Raw genomic sequence first — 27,889 nt, forward strand, 5'->3', positions numbered from 1 at the left:
CCTGCAGACCTAACTTGAACAAATGCGTTTAGTCGTAGCCAGTAGCGACATCTATGAATACCTAAGAAACCTTTTGAATAATTATAAACGACAATGTTTTAACAGCGCAATAGATGTCGCTCTAATGAAGTGGCTGAGACAAGGTAACTAGCGCCCTTTAAATATTTTTAACAAACAGTTGACAAGAATGAAAAGCTTAATTTCTCTAAGATTTAATAGATGTCGCTATGTTGTACATGTTTATCTCAGAGAAAAAAACAAAGGACTTCTTGGCGGGAAAGTCAATAGTCTGGTCTTGTGCCCACCCCCAGAATGTTTTACTTCCAAATCCTAGATGATAGTTGCAAGTTGTTGTTGACTAGTCAAATAAAAACACAAAATTATTAATAAATTTAATAATACCTACAGTTTATGTCAGTCGAGATCGGGAATACCTTACCTAGCACCTAGTATATTATAATAGGTTCCGGTTACCTTTGCCAACGTTTCCCGATATTAATTTACTCAAACAAGCCGATAAGGAGCTTCCTTCATTACCTGGCTACCTGCACATTGAAACCAATTTACGCTCAATGTTGGTCGATGGTTATTATGACGTTACCCTGGGTCATGCTGATGATAGAGGCCATGAAATAATGAAAGTGCACCTTTGATAAGCTGAATGAAGTAATTTAGTAGTATACCTACTGCAGCCAATTTTAGTTTAAACCCGGTTAGCTTACCATCTGATTAACGATATTAGAACGTAACATCTTAATAAAAAAAAAGTAGGGCGGGATACTGACAGCAGTCAGCACCCCGTAGTAGAATCAGTCTTGCCTTCTTACTTATCGTCACAGAGCATGGAATCGTCGCGCGCCGCCCGCTACCGCGCGACGATTCCATGCTCTGTGCTTATCGTTAACCTACCAGCGCCATCTGCCTTAGATGGCGCTGGTAGGGTAAAAAGATTGAGGCTGATTTGCACCACCTTATTTTTACCATAACAATGACATAACGGTGCTTTTTGTATGGAGTTTGACAGATTTTAGAAAGTAAGATGGTGCAACCCACCCTATGAGACGAACATGTAATGGTTCCGTAATGAGTAAAACTTTATTTTTTTCGTACTATGTGATTTTTGTGTTTGAGAGTTTATCAAATGAATTTCAATTAAGAATTTCAGACTAGTTTAAAAAACGAAACAAGATGGCGCTGTCTCATTTTAACTCGCGGTATCATTTCATTTTTTCTTGAATTTAAGGTCTACTACTGTTCTTACGGGCAGGCACTCTAAAGTAGGTAGATAACTTTCAAATTTTTGCAAAGGCTTAAGCATTGAAAAATGCTGATGCCTTTAGATTAAAACAGTGAGTGATACCTAAGCGAGGTAGAAAAAATAAGATGGGGATTTTTATCCTAAAATGGTTATAGCTATAACTACCTTTTTAACTAATTTAAAGTGAGTAATTACGCTTCTTAATAATTTTATTTGAAGTAAATAATTTTATACTTTAATTTGATGCTATAACCTTTTCAAAACCCTGAAAAAACAACAAAAAAGAAATCTTTCTAAAAATTTCGATATCCTTTACATTTTTTAACGATGAACGATGTTTGTCAGGACTGATTTTACAATCGTCGGTTAACTTTTATCTGAACACATTGACAGTTTCAATTTGGGAAATATTGTTTAAATGCCAAATAACTGAAGAATACTGCAGTTAAAAGATATCTGACGTTTGAAAAGTCAACCCTAAAAGAACAAACGTCAAAAATCTGTCAAACTGCATACAAAAAGCACCGGTTAACGTTATAAGTTACGGTTAAAGTTAGGTGGTGGCAACTCAGCCTTAACTGGCACCATCCTGTCGTAACTTTGAGAAGCAAACAGCTATGATGAACATATTTTAAAAACACGATACTAAACCTGTGGTTTAACGACATGTTAGTAGGTACCTATATGAAATTAGGTCTTAATTAATATAATTCAGTCCCAAAACATGGCTACTCCGAAACGCCATTTACTTATTTTCGGGTAATGCTAGTTAGTGTGTGGTGCAGTGGTGCTTGGATGCGAGCGGTGCAGGACCTGTCTTTGTGGAAATCCTTGGGGGAGGCCTTTGTCCAGCAGTGGACGTCTTTTGACTGAAACGAACGAATGCTAGTGTCTCGTTTTGTTTGACCTTTCAACAATCGAAACTTCGCCTCCCTCTGCTACACTACGACTTCACGCGTCGCGACGCCAACTCTTCGATGAAGAACCGAAGTTAGCCGAGTAGTGTAGTCAGACATTTCAAACTTCATAGCACTAAAGCCAACGTTGCTAGAGGCAACGTTGCTAGAACTCGAAATGAAGTGAAGTGCGTGTCCACGATTAACACCGCGAGTATTGCAGCGGAGCGGAGGCATAACGTGTTTCGGAGTAACCCTTCTGTTAGGGCATCTAAAGGGTTGCGCTACGTTAAGCACGCTGTTGAACTTCTTTAAATCAAAGTTAACCAGATGGCGCTATTCCGCTTTCTAACTCACGATATCAGAGTATTTTTTCCTGCCTTTAAGGTCTCCCTGACTTTCCTAGGCGGTATCTGAAAAAACATAGTAAAATTTGGAAATTTTTGAAGAGGCTTTGCATTACTGTATTTAGATGTAAAATGCAATTGCCCCGAATAAAACGGAGTATCTCTGTGAGTGTGCCGGACGTAAGTTTTGACATACCAACGACAAAGATGCTAGACTGTGAAATACTGTGTTATTTTCCAAACTATGAGAAAGGAAATTCGGAATTTTCACATGTTGCAGTGCAGTACACGGCTGCCAAGCAAGGGCAGACTGTTTTTCTGCTATTTATTGGCTAGTGACCTCAGATCATTTATGATCTGGGCTAGTGACATTCGGGTGTATTACATCTTAGGGCTGATTTTAAAATCGTCGGATAACTTTTATCTGAAGAATAAGTTTGATACGCTGACAGTTTCAGTATGGAAAGTATGTCAAAATGACAAGTTTATTCTTCAGTTAAAAGTTATTCGACGATGGTAAAACCACCCCTAAACGTAAAGTTATGTAAGTATGTACTTACGTAAATAAGATAAATCAACTTTTTAACAACCTGATAATTATGAGATGTATAAATAAATGAATAAATAACTCGTCGGCGTCGTCGAACAACGTCGTATGATCGCAACCGTCAAAATCTGTTTTTTTGCATTAAACTACTCTAAAATAGCCCCTTTATAAACTAATTTTTTAATTTTTCAAAATTCGTAATAATATCGAAGATACAGAATCGAACACCGACGGATGTGATTATTCTAACGCAGTACAGAGACGTGTTTGTGCAAGCGTCATTGTACTTCGGAAGACTGCACATCGTTTGTTGGAATAGCTTATACATTTGTATTCGTATTGATATTGAATGTATCTCGAATTTCGTCTTTATATCTATAAGTTTGGACACTTTATCGTTTTGATGACTGAAAGTCACAACCATCTCTTTACTAGGGAAGTCAGAGAAAAAAAAACTGTGACGTACGTACACACCCGTCGTTGTACTAGGAAGTTTGAAAATAAAAGAAACAGTGTCCTTTTGTTTTTATTTTATGGTATTTGTAGGTAGATTGACGAGTATAAACATTAAGTATGTTTGGTACAAAATAATTGTTTTTGGTGGCGGATGTACTGAACTTACATTGTTCTAAGGACTTTTGTTTGACGTTTGATCAGAACCATCGTTGTACTTCGGTAAAGTTTGGTAATTTTGACGTCGGATATACACAACCGACTTTGTACTAGGGACGGGTATTCCAATTGCGTCTTTGTTCTATTTTTAAATTGCTTAAAAAATAAAATAAAAAATTGAGACTACAATAATTCGATTTTAATGTGTTTCTTTTTGACGATTTGTTACTCAAAATAAACATTGTGTTAAAAATAAAGTTTTTTTTTGCGTATACAGGATGACATCTTGTAATGAGTGAACATCCTTGTAAAGGATTATAGTGCATGTCATTTGCAATCAAATTGGATAAGTATTTGCCTACGCAAAACACAATGTAATTTTGACATACAAAAATCTAAATAATAATAATTAATATCCCGTAGCTGATTTTAAATCCTGCTTTTAAGCTAAGGTAGAAAAAGCCCAAACTATAAATAATAAAAATAATAAAGGACTTTATTAAACACACAGTAAAACATAAAAGTAATAAAATAAAAGAAAAAAGTGTGATAAAGGGGCGCCCGCTCAATTTTTATCGGAACACCATGTTAGGATGTCCCTATTGAAACTGAGAAATGCTTGACTTTTGCCTAGTCATATACCTACATAAATAAATTGGTTACAATAACCTGTTATCCCTTACAAGGATGTTCACTTATTACACGTCACCCTGTAAGTATAGGTATGCTTAGAAAGCTTTTCGTCTAAGTTAAATTTTATACTTATTTATTTTATTCATTTCTAAGTAGCACTTACACCGTCAAATCAATGCCCCCTTTACCCTTTCAAGCAGATCCCAACATTATTCAAAAAATGCAAGATCTTATAGGTGATAGTTTTTGCATCCAGTGCCTTAATGCTACCTTTATGAGATTATCGTTCCGCCTTGGTTTGTGGGTGGATGTCGCACGCTTCGTTTTTCGGTATGCAGCCTACTCCAGACCCTTGGTGCCCCATTGGCCGTAAGTTTTGCGTACTATGTGTCCTGCCTATTGTCACTCAGCATGTTAATCTGTCGGGATATGTCATCGACTTTAGTTTGTTTACGGACCTCCCTCATTTATGATTTGATCTCGTAAAGAAACACTGACATAACCCTTGCTATAGCACGCCGTGCAACTTTGAGCTTCTTTGAGAGCCAACGTTTTGGACCTATAATAGGGTAACACACACTGATGGTAGACTCTCGTCTTTAGGCACTTTAGGATTTTGGACGAAAAGATGTCTAGTTTTCCGGATACTGCCCAGTCGAGGTAGATTCGTCGATTGACCTCTTTCTCGAAGTTGGACCTACCTAGCTAAATCTTTTGTCCAAGGTAGACATCCTACTTGTCAACAATCTCAAGAATTGAGATCCCAACCGAAGTTGGGTAGGGTGCAACATGGACATTCGACATAAGCTCATTTTTTCCATGTTCATCCAAAGGCCCCGTTGGGATACTCGATTAAGGTCTTTAATATTGTGTCGAGGTCTTCCAAAGATTCTGCCATGACCATAATATTATCGTCGGCATACCTAAGGTGAGTGTTGTACTCGTCGTTGATATTTATGCCGAATCCTTTCATTCAAGGAGTTGGACAGGTGAACAGTTTTGGAAATAGGTATAAAATCTCCCAGCCTTACTGTAGTGGAATCGCGCTCGTGCTCTGCTTCTGTATTCGGGCCGGATTGGTGCGTTCATGTAGAAGTACTTCAGTACCTCGATGTAACGAGAGTCAATACGGCCGCGGTGCAGGGAGAGATTGCAGCACTGCCCAAATTTCGATCAAATCGAAGGCCTTCTCATAGTCCACGAACTCCAAGCATAGTGGCAAGTTATACTCTTCGATCTTCTGCATAAACTGCCGCAGTATATGGATGTGGTTTATCTATCCTTGATTTTTGATAATTTTCTTTGATACCCATTGTCTTTATTTATAAATTAATTAATAATGAAACCTAATAAACAATGTTTTATATTTATTTCCTCCAACTTTCTTCATCATCCGACGGGTACTCATGGCAGAAGTTCCGTAGAATAATGACTAAAAGTGACATACGTCATATATTTGATTAAAAAAATTCGCAGAACAACGACGGTTTATCACATACATCCTCAAATTGTCCATAGAACAATGACGCATGTGATTTTTACAAAAAACTAAGTATTTTTGGAGATGGGTACATAGTTTATATAAAATAACATCTTTATGTTTATAACATCCCCAAATTTGAAACCGATCAGCCAAGTAGTTTTTTTTGTAGACACAAAAAACCGGTTCGAAAACTTCAAAACGCTCTCCTGGAAACTTAACATTTTGCAGATACGTCGTTGTTCGACGACGCCGACGAACTATATCTATATTTCTCATGTAGACAATAAATGACTTTAGACGTTTTTTTTTCTTACAATACAAGCTTACATTGACTTCTCCTGTTAGTTAGTGTGGGACAAATCCCCACTGAATTTAAGATCAGAATCTGGAGGTGGCCATAGGAACTCCTAAACGAAACAATGTAAACTCATCGAGTTTGGGTTTGTTGGATTTGTCTTTTCAAGCACTTTAGTGCTAGATAATGTCCACAGTGTTGATGATAGAGTCAGGAGGTGGCCCTAGGAACTCCTAAATTAATCGTCGTAAACTCATAGAATTTGGGTTCATTGGATTTGTCTTCTCGAACACTTTGGTGCTAAATGATGACCAGGGTCCTGATGATTTTATTGAAGAATTATATGTTATTTTAATTTAATCGGTGCACCAACGCAATAAAAAAACAAACACAATACAAACGCACAAAATAATATTATAATATTATTAAAATTCTATAATAACTACATTGGACTATCTACAAAATTTCAACAGGATAGAAATATTGCATCAAAATAAATCTTATCATAATTTTATAATCAAAAAGAAAATTAAAACATTATTTTTTATTTGATGCTGGGTTGCATTCTCTACTATAGTCTTTTTCACGTAAGATGATCCGTATGACACTTCAAGGTTATCCATATTACGCATACTACATATGCAGAATATTTTTGAAAAAATATTTGTATTTTATTAGCAATATAATAAAAAAAAATTAACTACTTGTCTTGAAATATATAGTAAAATGTGAGTCTATTGATTATATTTTAATTAAATACGATGTAAAAATATTTTTTATTTAATGTACGCAATGTGTGAAACGGAATAGATTTAGTGCTGGGGTATTTCTTGTATAATAAAATCGATTATTTCCGCGGTTCATTAATCGATGGCAGTGAATACTTAGTTATTAAAAACATCACAAAAATCAACTATACTTTTCGATTATTGACTTTAATAAACGCATTGAAAATAAATTAATAGTTTTTAATTTAAAGAAACAGAACCAGTACTTTTTAGGAATCGTTTTTTTGACACGAACCATGAAATTTGAATATTATCAATAAAAAATTGTTACAATAATATTTGTAATTAAAAAAACATGTTTTTTTGTTAAATAACACCTATACAAAATATTTCTCTAAAAGTAGGTTTTACTAACTCTTCGAAAAAAATCGATAGATAAATCGCTATGGTTTAGTTATGTGACATCTCTAAATCTTTCAAACTCGAAACGTCATACGGATCATCTTAGGTGAAAAAGACTATAGTCAACCACGGAAAGAAACTCTTTTTTCACAGATTCTATTGAATTTGAACAGTCGCGAACGACTAAGTAATTGGTTTTACTACAAGCTGTATTTCGAATTGATTGATGCGATTCGAATACGCAAACGATTCGAACTTGAAAGTTTTTCGTGCTAGCCGTACAGGCAAATTACATGCACACTACGCCACAATTTCTAGCTCTTTACAAATTGGCTCCTAACTTCTGATCATCAGCCTACTTACCTCATCTTGTCCCGAAGTGGTGGTAGGCCCACCTCTATACAGGGTGTTTACTTTGCATCCTTGCCATATTCACAGAGATAAAAGTAGGGAACAATACCTATCAATTTAGATTAACAAGAGACTCTCATAAAGAAAGCATTCTAAGTTTTTAGTAAATTTGGTTTTGCAGTACAAATTGGAATAAACCAATTTTACCAATGAATTAGAAACTGGTGCTATTACATCGGTATCAAATGACGTGAAGTAGTGACCCATTTTTTTTCACCGAAAATAGCCATTTTTTTGTACTTTCGGCCAAATCGGAGTTTATTAATTAAGTACTCGTAATTGTTCCAAGCTTAGCACAACTTTTCTGAACGTGTGCCATGGAGCTTATCTTAGTATCAAATGACGTAGGGTTACTTACGGTCCCCTCTCGTACTAGGCGTGGCAAACTTGATGCATGCATAAAGTAATACTTACTTAATCTATGATTTTCAAGAAAATTACCGCCTAGTCATTTTTACACTATCCCTAACAATAGGTCTCATCATGATCACCTCAAGCCGTTACCAAAGTTTCTTACTTGCCATTAGTTCTTATAATAACACTGGTCAACAAAAAATCAAAATGAAAATGGTGCCGAGATTCTGTTGATAGTTTATTATAAGGTGTGTATTAGTAATAATAAAAATATTTTTCTTTTTTTTTTCCTACGTGTAGTTTTGGATCTACCCTCAGTTTTAAAATTTAGCTTTAATCGGTACTTTGGTTGTACAGTTTGTAGTGTTTTCGGTACATTTTTATAAATGCATTTATTTTAATATCATGTCTACATTGCCAAGAAGTTGTCTCAATAATCAAAATGTATTTCTGTTACATTGGTGGTGTGTACACAATTAAAAAGTTCAAAAATTCAGGCAAGATTTTATTAAAAGTGCTTATTTTTCTTACTTTAAGTCGGAAATTGTGGTTGTATTCAAGCCGTGGATACCCAAAATTATTTTTATGATCTGCTGTGAACACTTAAGGCAATGTTACAATGGTCAAAGAAGCCATAACATGAAGTTCAGAGTGGAGAAAGTGAGGAAAGAACAAAAAAAAATCCTAGTTTGAGCATAATTTTTTTTTTACTTCATTTATTAAGTAATTTTTAATGGTCCATAAATAACAATATTAATAAAAGATACTGATTTCTTAAGTTCGATGGACTATTTGGAACGATTTGCATAGATTTTGTTAATTGAAATTACAATTTTTTTTTCGGAAATCACTAGTCCAGTAACTACTCTGAAATTGTGAGAAATGCCTTAAAAACTCAGGATGTCATAATTTTTATCAATGAGCACTACCTCCACAGTCATCTTGACCAATTCCCAGAGAATCTTGGGTCACTATGGAGAATAGGGAGAGCGATGCTATCAAGACCTAAAAACCATTGGAAGAGAGGTACCAAGGCAGATGGGATCGGTATATGATGGCTGATTACTGCTGGAGGATGTAACGTGATAGTTCCATTACACCTCATTCACAAAAGTCGTGGAAAATAAAGTTTTTAAGCATTTCAAAATATTATAAACGCTGATTTTGGTGAAATTTTGTATTTTTCTATACACGTCAAAATCTAGAAAACCACACGTAGGAAATCATCAAATTTGCTACTAAAGCAACCAGAATAAGGTCCTCAATCAAAAAATATATACAGTTCCTTGGCACCAAAATCACTGTTGACCAGTGTAATACTTACGTACCTACTTACTTACATAAAATATTTATCGCCTAACAATAAAGTCACATTATGGAATATTATCACGTTTCGAAGCATCAAGATGTGACATCAACATAATAGACTGTCACCCCATTATACCCCATTAAAATCACTCAATAACCGAGCCATATTTCGCTAAGTAGTCCTTTCATTGAGCTCAAATCCAGCTCTTGTCTCTTTCTATTTCAAACGAAAGAAAGAGATGAAAAATAGTCAAAAAATAGAGGTAGTTAACTGTCATCGGGTTTCAACCAATAAACCGTGGGGATGGCACGCTATTATGTCCAAATGACAATACACAAATTGACGCGACCGAAAGACTATAAACTCTAGAAGTTAATACGAGTAACCTTCACCGACTCTACTTTTGTTGAAATACAGCCCTTAATGTACAGATGTATAAAAACGAAATTCGCATATTTATTTAAATCTTTAAATACAAGCGACTTTGTGCCTTGTGTGTGATTTGTAAAGTTGCATTTTGGAATTTGTTAAGTTTATGAATAGGGCTGTCTCACAAAAAATTAGAAAGGGAGTGAACAAAAGCTCATAAAAGTTGGAGATTAATCGGGGATTTGGACACAATATACGCGGGCACACATGTCGGGACAGGGCCAAAGTCGCGCGTTTGTTTGTCGGTGACGTTTCGCCAACGCGAGGGTAGCATCCCTGACGTTGAATGGACGATGTGCAAATAATGAAGTCGATTATTTGCAAAATGGTCATTTTTTGGTTGGTCGAAACATCAGTTGATGGGAAAATGATTTCATAGTTTTTAACCGACTTCCAAAAAAGGAGTAATAGAAGTTCTGAGTCTACGTCTTAGTCCTCTCACATTCCAATACGCTTACCTACGTGCCGTCAAAATTTTCAGTTAAAAAACGTATAGTTAGTTTTGATTTGCTATTATTCTGTCTTTCATAACCCTTTTAGTTAAAACACGTAACATTTGATAATAAAAAATAATAACTACGTTACTTATAGGTACGATAGGCTTTATTTTAGGAAATCAAGAAAAAATCTTAGGGGTTCTTTTATTGCTCTAATTTGCGAAAGTTTCAATCAAAGAAAGAAAAAGAACTGAAGATCGTATTCTGATCGTATGCTTAATAATAATTATGACGTACCTAACCTAGTTATAATCAGACTAACGTTAGATACCTATTTAAGTACTACTTACTTACATTAATTTGCATAGGTAAGTATAGCGAGTCCATAAACAGGAGCCGCGTTTATGAACTGCAAGCTTGTTTTTAAATACAACTTGTATTTTCATTACAGCAATGTTTATCTTGTCTCGGTATCAGTGGCGGCGTAGCATGGGTTGGCACCCGGGGCGATCACCCCCCCCCCCCCCCCCCCGTCACAAGTCCTAAGGCACCCCCTGGTACCCTCCAGGATTTTGGGGTACCGATACCGATTCGAAGATAAAGACAATCGCACCCCCTACCCCCCCGTATCATGACATTGACCGCAGATTTGCCATGCAGATGTGCCAGTGAGTACTAATCTGCGCGACTTGTGTCACCCCCTGATTCTTGGCACCCGGGGCGGACCGCCCCCACCGCCCCCCCCTTACGCCGCTACTGCTCGGTATGCAACACACACACACTTGCGATGTTAGCAATTACACATGCTGACTCGCACTTATCCTTTTTTGTTTTAAATTGCACGACTATTGCAGATTTTGTGTAAAAATGCAAGAATTTGAGTTTGATAGTACACTTCCATTTAATCTTATTTATCTTCATGGCCCAGCAATAAGAGAGATCTCTAGATAGCATGGGACCTTAATCAATAGTGTAAAAAGCTAAAATTAAAAATGAATGAAAATAGAAAAATAATTCCGTGCTTCGGAGAGCATGTTAACCCGTCAGTCTGTGACTTATAAGTTGAGGAAACACAAAGTGCGATTGTGGTCAAATACCTGCCTTGTTATGCATAATAAAAAAAAATTTAGACACTGCTCATAACCAAATATTTTGTACATAAGCCCTATGGAACTTATTTCCTAAATGATATATTGATCATAGTTTCATTTCAATCCATTACACGTTCTGGAGCAGGGATGTTATGGATATCCGTAACCGTAACTGAGACTTTCGGATAGCCGAAATAAAAAAAATATCCGAAACCGTAACCGTAACAGATTCAAAAGTTTCGGATAGTTTCGGATGTAGGCAGTTTAAATTGTTTTTTTTTGTATAGCATTATAATAATAATATGTAAAGGCATAACAGTCTGATTTACCTTTATAATGCCATCTAGTATAATTTTTTTTGTTTATTACTTTTTATTCAATGTAAAGTGTTGGATAACTATTGCAAATTGCATTCTAAAGCACAGATATCCGTAACCGTAACTGAAACCGGTATAATATTATTCCTATATCCGTAACCGTATCCATAACCGAAACTACATATCCATAACATCCCTATTCTGGAGGACTGAGCGGATTACGGGTCGCAACCACGGGCGGCGGAGGGCGATTCTGTGTTATACAGCACGGCCATTCTCAGCTAGCTTTTGCGTGTCCGGGCTGTTAAATCGTTAAAAATGACAAATTAGAGACATGCCAGTATTTTTATATGTTACTTAACAACCCTATCCAGTTGTGCATTAAATCATGGGCCTTTATTTTAAGTATTTGTGTCTAAATTAATTTCATACAACCCTGTTCTCTAATTACCGTTACGCGTCCGCACACCGACTTAATGTTAAAAGTTGGCTGTAATTTTTATGTCGTAAAGATTTGGTTTACTCCATTAAACATTTTAAAGAGTATAAAAGATTGTCTTATGCATAGCAAAATATCTATTCAATAGAACCATTCTGTAAATAATTAGAATTAAAAAACTGCTTGTCCGAGCGAAAATCCTAATTCCCGTGACGTTTTTTGTTTTTGGGCACATAAGCCTAAATAATAATATTTGACACATCATTTAAGCGCGCGGCGCGAGCCCTTAGTTAGTTCTATGACCTGTAAGCAAGTAGACGTCTATTGCGTTGGCGTACCGTCGATGAATTGCGTAAGAGTATAATTACCATATCTTTGGTTTTCAATTTTTCTATTTACCATGTCCTTATTTTTAAACTAGATTTTTGAAGGTAGATCCACGGTGTTGATTTAAATAGAATCAGTACTTTGGCCTCCATACGTTATAGTAAGACAGTATTTCCATACCCTGCAGATTTTGGAAATTTTGAAGAAAAACTATCGTTTTCTAATTTCCATGTACTAATTACCATATATTTATAATCACCGTTGTATGAAGTTATTACCTACAAATTGCACTCACGATTGAATAAGTATGATTATAAAATGCCTAGACTTTCGCATGACAACTTTACGGACTTTTCTTCCAATCTGACATCAAAATTTTGAAAACTTTTCGTTATAGTTACCTCGAAATAGATTCGATTTCATGACGAATGTTCAGCTTCAGTTGCTGCATGGTTGTTGGATTTTAGAGTATATTTTAACCCCTAAGGTAACCCCACAAAAATAAGTTAGCTGGAGTGAAATCGGGGCTTCCTGATGGCCAGGAGATGTCCCCTGCGTGAAACATGTCTCGTACCAGATATTTATTTTTACTATTAATATAATTGATATTAACATGTTAAATCATTAATTAATTCTAATATAATACCATTAAAATCTATCCATGTTAACTTTTCCCTAAGAAGATGAGATTGTCCAACAGGAACACTTACCTGGCGTGATCACATTAAGAACAAAAGGGAACAAATGAACAGACAATGGGCCTTTTCAAGACGAGAGTGTTTAGGCTCTTTGTACCATCCTAGACTGCATCCAACCTGCTTTGTTATGCATGCATAGAAAAAAACTTCGTGATATGCAATGGATACTGGGCAGAAGAAGCTTGGAGAACAAACAAAATACAAATGCATCCTAAGACCCATCTAGACATACGGCATCGACATCGACCGGTTTACAAAGTCCACTGAAGTGATACCAAACGTCAAAGAGGGTGTAGAAAATTCCTGTAAAGCTTACAAACAAAGACTAGACCGTCATGAAATCTATTTGCTGCATCCCTTCTAAATTCTGAGAATTCTGCATTTAAGCTCAGGAGAAAGTGAATAGCATCAATCTGAAAACTTATTGTAAAAGAATCGAGGTGACAAATCATGGGATATGCAGAGCTGGAACTGTCATTATTACAAATTCAATTTAATCTGATAATGGGTGATGGCTGATCACAGATAGATTAAAATGAGGAAAAAACACTAATATCATTAATAAATTTTTCGATATATGCATATCCAAAAAGTCAAATTTCCTGATCCAGTATCTGTATCCATCGTTTGTACCACATTTAAAGCAAATTGCAAAATTCACATTCTGATTCAGCTAAATGCTCTCATTTTAAATGTGACACATAGCCCCTTCTTGCTGAAACTAAGTGTTCCTGTTATAGCCTCGATTCTTGCAGTATACTGAAAATATAATGATACAATAAATAATAGAAATTAGTGTTTTTCTTTTTGCAAAGGGTTATTAAGAGTACCTACAGCTTTTTATATGACGCTATTATTTGAGTACAAATTTATCAATGCATGTTGTTGTTTTTTTGCTATTTCACATATATTTTCTAATTACCGTTAGATTAAGTATTAGCCTTATCTAATTACCGTGACCATAAAATTTTTGGATCTCATTTACGCGAAAACCGCTTTGAATAATTTGACGCCTTTACGATTGTTAAATTCGTACTTTTCATGTGTTTTATATTTAAATGCGTTTAAGTCAATTATGCCAAATTTCAAAAATAATATGGTAATTAGGCTGAGAACGCCTAATCGTGAGAATGACCGAGCACACTATCGCCCGTATTCATAATCATTACTTACTATGAGGTCTCCACAGTGCTCGGGGACGCACAGGGTGATACACGAGCCAATCACAGAGCTCTATTCAACACTCTGCGTTCGATTTGCTGCAAGTATCGTTTGTGACTACTGGCGTATGACCTCTCACTTGGTTGTAATTAATAGGGAACGAAATTGTATTGTCTATTGTCTTGTCGGCTGTCCACCGAACCATTATCTGCCTAGCCAGCTCGAACAAGAGCCAATAGGCTCAGAAGCCTTCCTATTATATCCCATTGGAGGCGAAGCTATTATGTGTTTACCGTGAACTAGCCTTGATTAATATTAACTTAATCAAAGTGCGTGCACACTGCAGTACTGCACAGTTTGAATAAATAATAATTAATTATAAATTACTTATGTTATTTATGGTTAATATTGATTGATCATTAAATAACAATAGGGATGTTTCCTGGGTAAAAAAGCAAGAGTTTGAATTAGTTTGTTGGTTAGCTTCAAGGAGTGCTTAAAAGAGTAGCACTTTGTGACCTCACGCGGAACTTCAACGTATCATGACTTCGTAATTATTTGTTTGATTGACAAATAAAAATATACGTGTCCTAAATTTTTTGATAGTGCAATTGACGGATTAATAGTAATTTTTTTAGGAAACTAGTCTAATAGGGACGCCATTTGGAAAGTATTTTCATAAAATGGGGTGTGAAAGGGCCCTTGCTTGGTGTGGTAGTGGTATGCTTTTATGGAATTGTGGAATGTTTCGGATGCATTCGATAGCTATTTTCATTGTTTTATCTTATTCAATATCATGATACAATTTTGTTATTTTCGACATAATTTTCACAGACACTTACTACCCAATCAAATTCATTGCTATGAATAGGAATTAGGTACTTACATAATGGTTTTTAACGAATATTTACTGAATTTATATGAATTAAATTTCGTTAATCAATAGTTTAAAATTTTAATAGTTCAAAATAAGATTTCTGGAAATTAAAATTGTGTATTTAAATTTTCAGGCAGGTATACGTTTGTACTTAGTTTATGTAATAGTAACTTCATAGTTTATTTAAGAATTAGATCGCAAAAGATAGGACTTGATTTGTATGTGGAGGATATTATGAAATAATAACACTGATTTATTTTTTTAATTTTATTGAACAACATCGAACATTTATCACATTGAATCGTATATCGAACTACTACAATATTAAGAAATAACAACATTAAAGATTAATTATATTATGCAGGTAAAATAAAAAGTCACTATCTTAATATAAAATAATACTGTATAAATAAAAGAGAACCGTGAACTTTTTCAAGTCTAAATTATATGAATGATAATTATTATAACATCATGTCTAGTAGCTACTGCTACTGCTACAATTTATTATTTAATGCGCAATGTAATAATTGAAAATAAGTATACAAGAAAGATTGCAAAAACATAGTAAGTTTGTTGCAAAACAGTTAATTTAAATGGGTATTGTGTGGAATAATTTTATTACACATATTGACCGAATTTTCCTTACAGCAAGTATTGTTTACACTATTTTACGAAAGTACCTATATAGGTATACCTAATAAAATAAGCACTAATAAAATGTGCAGAATTAATATGCAAATAAACAATTTGAATTTGAATTTGAATATTGTATTTCTTATTTCTATAAAATGTGGATAATATTAATGACTAGAATCTTATTCATGTAAGTAGTAAGAATATGTAGGTGGGACAAGAAAATACACACAAATAATAAGAATTAACTAACATGGAATTAATAAAATACAACCATGTAACCATCAGTCGAATGGCATAATTTTGACATGTGAATACAAGAGATAAATAATGACATTTAGCATGTAGCTTAAATTCCAGTCGACTTTTAATCAAACTAAATAAGAAAACATGTTAATTTCGATCAGGGTTATCAGGATATTAATGGACATAATATCTATCCTATGACCACAGTAATTAATACATAATATACTGTGCTATAGCTATGTAATGTAATCTTTAGACGACACTACGACTACGACCTACATCAAGCATACATGCTTGCCTTTAACATCAATAAATCGATAAATATGGTTAAACATTACTTAGGCCCAGTTTTTTGATTCGTAGTTAAAATAACCAATAGTCAAATTTGACAGATGTCAAATGACAAGTGGTTAAATATCAAAAAAAATGGTTAGCTTGACTTTTAGTACGTTTTTTAACTATTAGTTTACATTTTGTTAATATTTAACCATTAGTATCAAAATTTAACAATTAGTTATTTTAACTATGAATTAAAAAACTGGGCCTAAACCTACTTCACTACTTCTTCTACTAATCATATATTTATATAAGTACCATACTTGATTTAATTTTATTAATATGAATTCGCAATTAAAAAAATGTCGCAACGACCACTAATCAATGATACCTATAATAATGAAGTAAGGTGTTTTTATAATCATCTTACCATTTCTATCAAAGCTTAAAGGCTAATGAAATGTATTAAAAGCTCGAATTAAAGTAATAAGCTGTATGACAATGATTTATTACTTGTCTAGGGATACGTAAGATTAATATTATATGTACCTATATGATTTTCTACTGTATCTACGAGTACTTACTTCTTTTTTACAGTCCATGGACTAAGTAATTGAATTTGCGCATTATAAGCCAATTTTTTGGAATAATTACATATTAAACTTTTTTTTCCAGCCTAAATAGTGCATGACTACCTATTTAATACATAATATAAATACAAACTTAATTGACTTTTTTTAAGCCTAATTAAAAATATTTACACTAAAAGGAATGTTATCGTTTTGTTGGTGTCGTTCGTTACCAATGCAAGATAGGACAATTAATTAATAAAGGACAAAGAAATATGTCTATTTGTGTACTTTATCGCAAGTCAACTAAGTCCATGTTTCGCAAAAAGAGTTCTACTGGTTCTGATTTTGTAGAGAAGCGATGAAAGAGAAGTACAGGGCGCACATGTATCGCGACTCCGGGGCCATCAACACGGTAGCGAGGTACCGCTGAGAGTACGGGCTCTGTCTGTAGAGCTTCACTGAATGACCGTAGAAACGGTCGGCTCCGAAAACTCGGAGAGGTAAATACTATACGAGCGGCTCCTCCCTTGAATACATGTCGCCGATGATCCGATGCAAAGCGGTGTCCCTGATGGTGTTCTTAAAAAATATCTCCTCAATCACCCGAGCTGGTATGGCCCTGGTCAGTTCCAGGATCTCGATCAGCTCCTTGGCGCGAGTTATGGCCATGGGGTAGCGCATAGCGATGTACTGCGAACAAGAGGTAGACTATTAATTGGCATACTCGTAAATAGGAAGGGCATATGACTAATGTGTTATGGGTTAGTTTAGTACGAACTTAAGCTTAGTGCTAAGAGTAGAAGTCAAAGTAATAAGTCTCACCTCATAGAGTACGACGCGCGAGCGTTCATGTAGATTGCTCACCGCCAAGAGGTCATCCAGCGGTTTGATTTCCGGCTCATCTCCGGGCAGGTGCATCTGCACCATGTTTGCCTTGAACAAGGCCATGCCGCGGAGGCACGCATACTCGTTGTTGTCAGGCCTCATCCGTGCCAGTTTGTCCAGAATCATCTCGAAGAAGTCCACATCCCTTATGTCACAGCGGGAGTGGACGGGATTATAGAGGCACCTAAAGGCCAGCGGGTACAGAAACTGAGCAGTGCCCAGTATAAACAACTCCTTCCAGGAGTGTAGGACCAGCATCAGTTGGTCGCTCGGGGACTTTAAACCCAAAAAAGCTGGAACGCTTTTCACCCATTTGATGTTCATAAATATTATACGTGCAGCGGACTCGCAAATAGCATTGGGCTCGGGGCTGCTGAGGTAGGCAGACGTCACCCTGGTGTAGGGCCCCAGCCACGCAGGGAACTCATGTGCTTGACGCGAGTAGTAGTTGTTCACATGGGGTACGGGGAGGTTGGCCAGCACTTGGCGCGTCGGGGTGGTAAGGTCGATGGGGCCCTGCTGGCGCGGCGGGTGATCCTTGAAGACCATCGCCATTTGGCGCTGGATAGTAGAATTGCGTGGACCACGCTCGTGCTGTACCGCTGAAACAAATGAAATAATTTTAATGTCTATTTTTAAACATACAATTATGGGATGTGTGGTTTAGTCGATCTTACTCATAGATTTTACTAGAAGTAATCGCGATAGACAATCGAAACACTTCCTGCTTACCGAAGCTTACTTTTTACCTTCAATCTGTGCTCAAACAGATAGGAGGAGTGCAGATTATAGAATAATATCAGATGGATAGCAGAAGATAATAGTTATCTTAACTAATATTAAATTCACTTAACATTACCTAATTAAGTTGACGTCAATCACTGCCCAGTCTTCAATGATAACGGCCTGGGCGCCTCGGCCTCTGACGTTAGATTGTATTACTAGATATTATACTGAATTGTTATATTGAGCCACAATAGTAGCGTATATCAGTTCAATTAGCAAAGTGTAGGTACATGATAGCCTAGCTAGAGGCCCTTAAGCTTAAACTATTTCGGTAATAATGTTTTGTACCTACTTTTTAAATTACATAACATTGAAATCCTCAAACCATGCCCATTATATAATAAAAACAATTTTGACATTTACGAGTATAATAGCTTTGGATGCTCAGTAGCGAGAAAAGCTTATCACATTTAGGTCACAGTTAGATAAGTATTGTACCTGGAAAAACCGTGACCCGGGTCATCGTGATGAGAGGTAGGTTAATTTAATTCGACACACTCTAATCTTGTAATGAAACTGTTATTGAATTACTACGTAGTATTTTTAAAATTTCTGTTTTTTAATTGATATACATTTTGTTTTGTATTTCTTAATTCAATAAACAATTATAATAGCTATTTCGGTCAGAGAATTAGCCTGGCCATTTAACGTGGCAATGCTGCCAGCCTTTTGGGCACCATTCCTGACTGCGGCGCTGGGGGTGAAATTTTTTTATTTTGTAAATGTATAGTTTTTATTATTAGTAATTTTTAAAATTTCTGTTATATAATCATTATTTTAGAGACTGAGTAACAGAAGTACGCGCGTTTTTCAGGTTTAATGCAAGTCTCTTCACATGAACATTTTGAAGTACCTCAAATGCCTATTAATATTAGTGACATAATTATGTCACTATGATAGCATAATCATGACGATTGTGGTGCTGATAAGCACTTACTCGTACTTACTATCAGCAGCCTAGTAGCAGCTTCAGAACCTTAATTTGGAATGAAAATACAAAGCTAAACACCTGTAGTTATTCTGCCAGCAGACTCGTCAGGAGCTTGATTGGGAGTTAAGGGTATTGCTCGCTGGAGAAGAAAGAAGGATAAAAAAAATAAAGTAGAAAAACGAATAAGAATAAATAATAAAAAAGAATAAGAAAGAAGAAGAAAGGATGCTCACCATCACGATTCATCCCGACGCTCAGGCACTTAGCAAGTCGGCACGCCCGGCATTGGTTCCTGTGCGCTTTGTCGACGAGACAGCTGCCGGGAGTACGCGCCTTGCAGGCGTACTGCCGGTCCCTCCTCACAGATCTCTTGAAGAAGCCCGCGCAGCCGTCGCAGGCGAACACCCCGTAGTGCTTGCCGGAGGAGTGGTCCCGACAGACAGCACACGGCACGTCGTAAAGAATACGATCTGGGGAAGAGAAGTCAAGTAAATAAATAATAAATAATAAATAATAAATAAATAAATCTTTGGACAATTTCACACAGCGCTAGCTAGCCCCAAAGTAAGCAACTTAATGCTTGTGTTATGGGTGCTAGCTTAACGGATATACTACTTATATACTTTTTTTTTTTTTTTTTTTAAATACATACATATTATACATACTAACACAAAATAAAGTTTTGTTTTGTTTGAAAGGTTTGAGCAAAAACCCGTTTCAAAGCGTGATTTGAACACGCCGCGCAATATATAAACGCAGTTAATAACACGTGAACAGTTTCGAGAAAAACGCGATCAAAGTTGAAATTTTATTTTGAGGTGTCTCCAATTGGTTATGCAAATATTTTTGTGTTGTAAATAATAAGTAACTAACAGTGTTTTAAAAGTAACTACAAGGCTTGGCGCAGCTTTATATTGTGTTTGTTCTGTGACTTTCTATTTACACATATGACTGTTACCTTAACATAAATTACTTTTAGAAGTGCATGAGGTAAGTTAGAGAATCTCGTGCAACGACGGTAGAGACCAAGAGTTTGTTTGTTTGGTAAAACACGCTAATGTCAGGAACTACTATATGTGTAAGTACCAAGTAGTTTATTTAACGAAAAAGGATATATAGGCTATTTCACATCGCACTAAAATCAATAGGAGCGGACCTTCAATGAAAAATGTTTGGTTACACTATTTTTACGGGTACACGAGCACAACTACTTTACACTACTTTTCCTTTTTTTTTAATTTTTAAGCCACATTACTAACACATATTTATTATAATTTATTCGAAATAGATTATTTATTTCTTTATTTATTATACATATATTATTATTTACATACCGCGGACTTTTTTTTTAACCAATCAGCCCTCAGCTTTAGCCTAGATTCAAAAATTGTGTTTTAGCCACTAAAGAAGTGTTACTTCGAAATAAGCAGACAAAACTGCAGTTGTTGACCTTTATTAACAGATTAAGTATATTTTATTACGACTTCCAAATCACAGAAAGTTCCTTATATGTCACTAACCGCCATCCGCGCAAGGTGTTATGGCAGATCAGTGCCCAGAAGATCCCATGAGAACATTTCCCTTACCAAAATAAAAGCCACGCTTCCATTGGTCGCTCGCGGGCAAGTAAGCGACCGTCAAAAGTCATAAATTAAACGTCTTGACGTCGCTCGGTACGGGGCCCCGCCCCACTGGGCCCACCCGGCAATTACAACGGGGTTCCCGAGTGGTGCTTGCTCTTTTGTTTTTCATGTTTTTACATAATATACAATTTGTTCGGTGCACATGTATAGTATCCATGGTGTTACTAGTGATATAGTATTACTTCAAGAAAGTTTAATTTTCAAAATATCTGTGAGTAAGCACGAGTAAATACTTAAATGAAAAAAATAATTCCTGAGACAAACAAACCTTGGCCTACTTCTAATTCTAAGAAGTCCTGCAAATTGCATCATATTAAATCACTGAAGCTCTATAAACTTAAAGTTAAACATTTAAAATGGAAGGAGCTTGCGTAGTTGGTTGGGTGTAAGCAAAGGTGACCTCCGTTACCAATATAGCGCTACATTTATTCAATTTCATATTTTCAAGGTGCAGTTATTTCCATAAATAGTTTAAAAGCTGCTTAGATCTTTTTAGAAGTAAAAATGAAAATATTTTACAAGATGAAAATATGATATAACATAATATAATAATCAGGGATTTTTATAGAATTTTTATTAGACTCATTTGCGGTATGTATTTGTAAATGTTTGTGTGTACGATTATTATTAGAGCGATTTGAGAAACAGAGGGAAGCTGTACCCCTATTTGAGCAACAATCAACTGCCAAAAGTGCATTCAATTCACTGTTCAAATTAACTGCAGGGGAAAAATAATTGAATGACAATAGTTTTGCTTCAATGGTCTTTTGGGCTGCGGTCTGAACCAAGCTAAGTTCAAACAAATATCCCAGTTTTTCAACGCATCGCATTTTCATTTCAAATTAATTGTAATGAAAACACCTCATTAATCTCTCTTCGGTTCATTAAGCAGTTTAATTTGAGCTGGCAGGCAAACGTAGGTTAATGAATTCTGGTAACTTTTAACTGAAATTCGTGAAAGTTGATGTTAGTTTCATATGGACCTTATTAAAAGGTAGAGTAACGGGGCGAGTTGATTTTATGTTTAAAACATGACATAGAAAACAATCGGTTGATCAACTTTCTTATGCCTTATTATTTGCTGCATAATTGTTGAAAACTGATCTTATTGATATTAATTGTTATCAACAGTCTCTTTAGTCTTTGGTTTTCTAGTTTATAATTGACATCTTTATCTAAACTACGATTAGGTATTACGAAGAGCTAGACTTTCGACAAAACAAGTGAAAGTCACTTTGACTTTCTCACTCTATGTATATTTTTGTGACTTTTTGTAAGAAATGCATCGAAACAGAACCTTGCATACAAGTAAAGATGCCGCTCTATTGAAAACAAATACCCTCCGGGTCTCCGTATTGGTTCCCATTCTTCATACTTCTACATTTTCTACGATTGCAATGAAGCTTGAATAAGATGGAATTTCATTTTCATTGCTATAATTAAATGTGTTAAATCATTCCATTTCGATATACTCATAGACATGTTGAAATATTTCATTGGCACTAAGGAGGTATGTTGTCTATTCAGGGTCTACTTAAATACTTAAATATTCCATTAGCATTTCATATTTGGACTATAATAATTACCTACTCTATTTGGACATGTCTTTTTATAAAATATATCCGCCTTTTACCTTCGAATAAAGTATGATGACCACCAAAGTAAAAACCTTACACAAAAAGTTCGTCTCAGTTGAAAACTATTTAATTCTAGGTAAAAATATTTCCCTATTAATTAATAAATCCACGAACAGTTATAATGTATCCATTCGACTAATTAATTTTCGATTCCATGTAACATGACAGGCATTTGATGTGGTTTAACCAAATAATTTGAATATCCGAATAGCTGGAACTATCATTAGATAATTGACTAATAAAATTTCAACCGACGGAAGCAAACTATTGGGTTTACATGGGAAAATCTAGACTAAGAGGTTTAACTGCTTTATATCATATCATAGCACCTTTGGATGTGTCCACGTAATAGCTACAACTAAATCCCTCAAAGGACGCATCCGCAATGGAAAGTCTATATGCGTATGATTAATAATAGTGTAAATCCTATATGATATTAACTGCGAGTCGTACAAATCTATCTTTTTCTTAAAATAAAAGGTTTTAGATGATGTAAGGAGGAAAATTCATAATTAATAATTCCCAAAAAAATCTTTTTTTTTATCTCTTTTCTAAAACGTTATCTTCAATGAAACATTAGTAATTATGAGTAACTTCGCTTCGGTATATTATTATCCCATCAAAAACAATACTTGTCAAAAAAACCAAGTCTCGCAACTCAGTTGTTCTACGGTAAAAAGTTGTGAGATCCATGTAATACCAAGTCCAGGTCAGGAAATCTTTAACGTTTTACATAAATATATTGACTTGCTATCGCATGAAAACACGTGTAAATTAAATTATTTAGTGCGATGGCAAGATTTTGATGATCGGTGAGTCAGTCAGTCAGTCAGTCAGTCAGTGAGTGACAAAATTAAGAAACTTTGACCCGTTATAATTCTTAAACTACTGGTTCAAATTGAATGAAATTTGAAATATACCGTGTCTTTACAATGCCTGCATAGCTAATGAAAATTCAGCCTTCTAGTTTTATCCACAACGAAGTTACAGGCGGTCGAAAATGGCCTGAATTGCTTCGAGAAAAGGATGGTACGGCCGTGCCGCTTTTTTTCTCGACTTGGTGGGGGCACTGCCGTGCCCCCAGATATCATTCAAATTCTTAAAGACTTTTAAAAAAATATAAAGAAATTTAGCTATAAGATAGAGTTGTATTAAAATTAATCATCCAATTTTAGTAGGACAATTATTTAAATACTTAACAAACCTCAACGTTTTATTCCCTTTACGACTGCCTGTTGAATGCAAAAGTACTCGACAAATTAAGAAGCCCAAATCACAATTATGAGGAGCGAACAAAAGCCGAGAAAAAAAGAACACACCATTCCGATCCAATGCGGGTTTTTGCGCCGTATGTATCCCACGGCCCACTGAACATCTCAGAAGATAATACAGCTTTATTAAATACCCGAAAACGTAGTCAATAAGGCACAAAGCTAAAGTTCTATTGAATGCGACTATTCACTTGCAAGCAGGAAGCTCGGTGTCGAATGTAAGATGTAAAAACATACAAAGAAGAGCGAATGAACATAAAAAGAATGGGATGTCTGTGTGGATAATAACAGGTCTACATGCGATCATCCGCTGCTTTGTGCGTGTGAACTGGATTCGTATTTGATGAGATGGCTGATGTCAGTTGTGATGACCGGGTGATTCTTATCGTCGCTAATCCTAAGATAATTTACCGGAATGTATGCACGAATCGTAACTTGCATTTGTAAAATCGTGTTTGTTGGTAACGTTACCATTTGGTGAAATGAACAGGCTGATGTATCAGTTGAACACTAGAATATTTTTTGTCAGAAATCACCATTTTTTAAAAATATAAAGAAAAAATAGTAGGTATTTTTTGTTTTGGTATTTTTTCGTTGTAGTTTATGAAAATAGACACACAGGTCGGACACGTGAAAAAAATGTTACAAATAGGGCACGGTGTCATTATCAAGGCCTCGCTTTGAAGGGCTATTATGCCATCAAAGTCAAACAGTAGTCATGTCTGTGATAATAATTTACCACGACCGGCACACCTTGATTGTTAGAGCTTATTTCCACCTGTCACCAGCTACGTAGTTTGAATTATGGATTGAAGACAAGGTGACAATATTAGATTGATGTAGGTATTGATTTTTTCCAATTTGACGAAGACATATAGGTACGGTTGTGTTGCACTTGCATGAAAGTAACAACAATAAATAGAAAGAATTCGTCGTTGTCATTACTAGGATTATTTAGGATTTACATATTAAAGATTTTTTAAAATCTTAAACTCCACTCGTTTGCTGCAAGGAATTTGAATCTACTAAACTTAATTAAATATTTGGCTTAGTTCTATCAATCTTAATATCTGTCTACTCGCACTTAGATAATTTTCCCATACATTTTATAAATTAAAGTCCATCGCATCGTTTCCGTCGTGCTAATCGTATCTAAGACGCGAGAAAATACTAAAAATACTCAAGTGTTACTTTGAGTGAGAGCTCGTTAAAGCTTGTGGGCGGAGAAGAGTACGCCGGTAAAATCCAGCAAGTTTGCGAAAATTAAAACTCATCAAAACTGACCAAATTGCCTGACTATATAGACGTGAACAAACGTACGTTTGATAGGAATCGATGCAAATATTTGGTTCACAGAGAAAGTTCGATATGTTTGAATTGGCAGATGTTTTCCATCGTTTTACAGGTTTGATTGCATCGGGTAATTCTTCAAATAAGAGTTACGTATCATTTTTTAGTTAGCCAGTGAGACGTTGACATTGAAAACCCAAGGCTGGGTTGCACCATCTTACTTTAACTTTGACAAACGTCAGAAATCTGTCAAATTCCATACAAAAAGCACCGGTTATTGCTTATTGTTACGGTTAAACAAGGTGGTGCAACTCAGCCTAAGTAATTATTTTCTTACTTTGTTTCATTTTAAAATGAACCGAAATAGAGCCGATAGCCCGCAGGGGACGGGTGTTAGTTAATTTAATTTTGCTCGATTCATTATTTTTGAATAGCCTAGCCGTATGAATACTGTGGCATGTCTACCATTGTCTATGATTTGGTAATAACAGGGAATATGACAATCGACTGGAATCAGATTTTTGTTGCATAATGGCACAAAGTTCATAAGATGACTTTCGATTAAAATGCAACATGATTGGGTATCAGCTCACAACGAACTTAATCAAGTAGGTAAATGAGAAATCCAAATTACCTATTTCATTGACAATTAAAGGAAGAAAAGGGTAGATTGATGAACACAATTACAAAGTTTAGAATAGGATTAGTTGTAAACTATCGAAAATGCTATTCATTAAATAACATAAATATAAAAATAGTGAGCACGTAGATAGGTAACTAAGTTATTTGTAAAATGCGCACCAGTCAAAACTTTAAAAAATAAAATATTTCTATACATTTCTATTTAAAAGAAAGTGTGCACGTTTTTTTTTTTCAATATGCGTTTAATCAAACGCGTAATTATAAATAGACTTACACGCCACGAGTGTGTTTGCCATGATGCGAGCGCAAGTAAATATTAATTAAATAAAAAAAAACACGAGCTAACGGCAGAGGTTCAGGAAATTAAACCTTCAAAACTTTTTTCAAATAAAATAAGAAACAGATTTCTGTTAACAAAAAAAAGAAATAAAGAAAAAAACACAGAAGAAAGTGTGCAAGACGTCTTTTCAATATGCGTTTTACTCAAACGCGCAGTTACATGGACTCAAACGCCACGAGTGTGTTTGCCAAGATGCGAGCGCAAGTAAATATTAATTAAATAAAAAAAAACACGAGCTAACGGCAGAGGTTCAGTAAATTAAACCTTCAAAACTTTTTTCAAATTAAATAAAAATAGATTTCTGTTAAAAAAAAGAAATAAAGAAACAAACACAAAAGAAAGTGTGCAAGATGTTTTTTCAATATGCGTTTTACTCAAACGCGCAGTTACATGAACTCAAACGCCACGAGTGTGTTTGCCAGGATGCGAGCGCCTGACCCCGTCGTGTTAAGCGGATCTAACCACCCTCTTAATTGATCAGCGATTAGCACATAATAATGGCTAAGTAAATAATCATTAATTAAAAAACACGAGTTAACGGCAGAGGTTCAGGAAACTCAAACTTCAAAACTTTTTTAAAATAATAAAAGAAATCTAATAGATTTTAGTTTTGTTATCAAGAAAAAAAACCAAAAGAAAGTGTTATTTTTATGCGTTTTACTCAAACGCGTAATTACATGGACTCAAATGCCACGAGTGTGTTTGCCAGGATGCGAGCGACTCCGTCTTGTTTAGCGGATCTCTCGGTTAGCACATAATAAAGCCTAACCCCCTTACTAATAAAAAGTTACACAGTTGTTGAACACTGTTTTAAAATGACATTTCCATACTAAACGTCACTTTAAAACACTGTTCAACGAGCGTTTAAGTTTTATTAGTAAGGGGGTAAGTAAATAATAATATGAAACGTTTTATAAAAAATACAAAAGTTAACAGAGTCATTCAAGAAAACATGACGAACCTTTTTTTTACAGAAAATGTGAACCTAATGAGATTCAGTCAAGATGAGATGACGATATTATATTCACGAATTTAAAGTTTACCGAATTAGTATCTGCAAAATGTTATTTTATTAAAATATCTGCATTACATTTTAGGACCGTTGTTTTAACCGCACCACTGCACTGTCAAGTTCGGATGAAAATTCACGTATCAATATTGTGATTCATAAATTGAGATTTGAAGTGGTTTGCACGAAATGAAGTGTAATAAAGCACATTATTATTTGATTTATTTATAAAATATTTATTATGAAAAGTACTTATCTTTAATGTTTAATGTTTTGTTTTTTGTATTTAAAATGTTGGTTGGAGAGGCACCCGCTGAAAACCAGCGTCGGGGCACGCGTGCATGCACGCGTGGCTCGATTAATGCTGAGCGGGCGCCTTTTTGGCACAAAATATTATGCGTGTATAGTTTTAAGTCCCTTTGTTCTGTTTTTCTGTTTTCTTTTGTGTCAAATAAAGTTTTTCTTATTCTTATTCTTATTCTTTGTTTTGCAATTGTTGAATAAAAATATATTTAAAGTCTATTTTTTCCAAAAGATATTCACGTAAATATAACGTTGATTTGAATAAAAGTGTTTATTAACAACTCTATGAACTTAGAAATTACCGTTTTATCAATTTAATGGAGTCTTTATAACACTTTCCAACTACATTTAAAATGGCGAAAAGAAGCTCTTGA

At 35.1% G+C, this 27,889-nt stretch overlaps 1 protein-coding gene across 1 annotated transcript; it reads right to left on the bottom strand.

Moving 5' to 3' along the window:
* Nucleotides 1–17,285: 17,285 nt before the first annotated feature.
* Nucleotides 17,286–22,396, bottom strand: LOC135086986 (nuclear receptor subfamily 2 group E member 1). The gene is made up of 5 exons (XM_063981837.1): nt 22,363–22,396; nt 21,922–21,954; nt 19,614–19,853; nt 17,601–18,265; nt 17,286–17,468 (listed from the first exon to the last, which is right to left on the bottom strand). The coding sequence occupies exons 1-5, from the start codon at nt 22,394–22,396 to the stop codon at nt 17,286–17,288; spliced, it is 1,155 nt and encodes a 384-aa protein (XP_063837907.1).
* Between the last annotated feature and the right edge of the window lie 5,493 nt (nt 22,397–27,889).

The sequence above is a fragment of the Ostrinia nubilalis genome, chromosome Z, assembly GCF_963855985.1.
Source record: "Ostrinia nubilalis chromosome Z, ilOstNubi1.1, whole genome shotgun sequence".
NCBI lineage: Eukaryota > Metazoa > Arthropoda > Insecta > Lepidoptera > Crambidae > Ostrinia > Ostrinia nubilalis.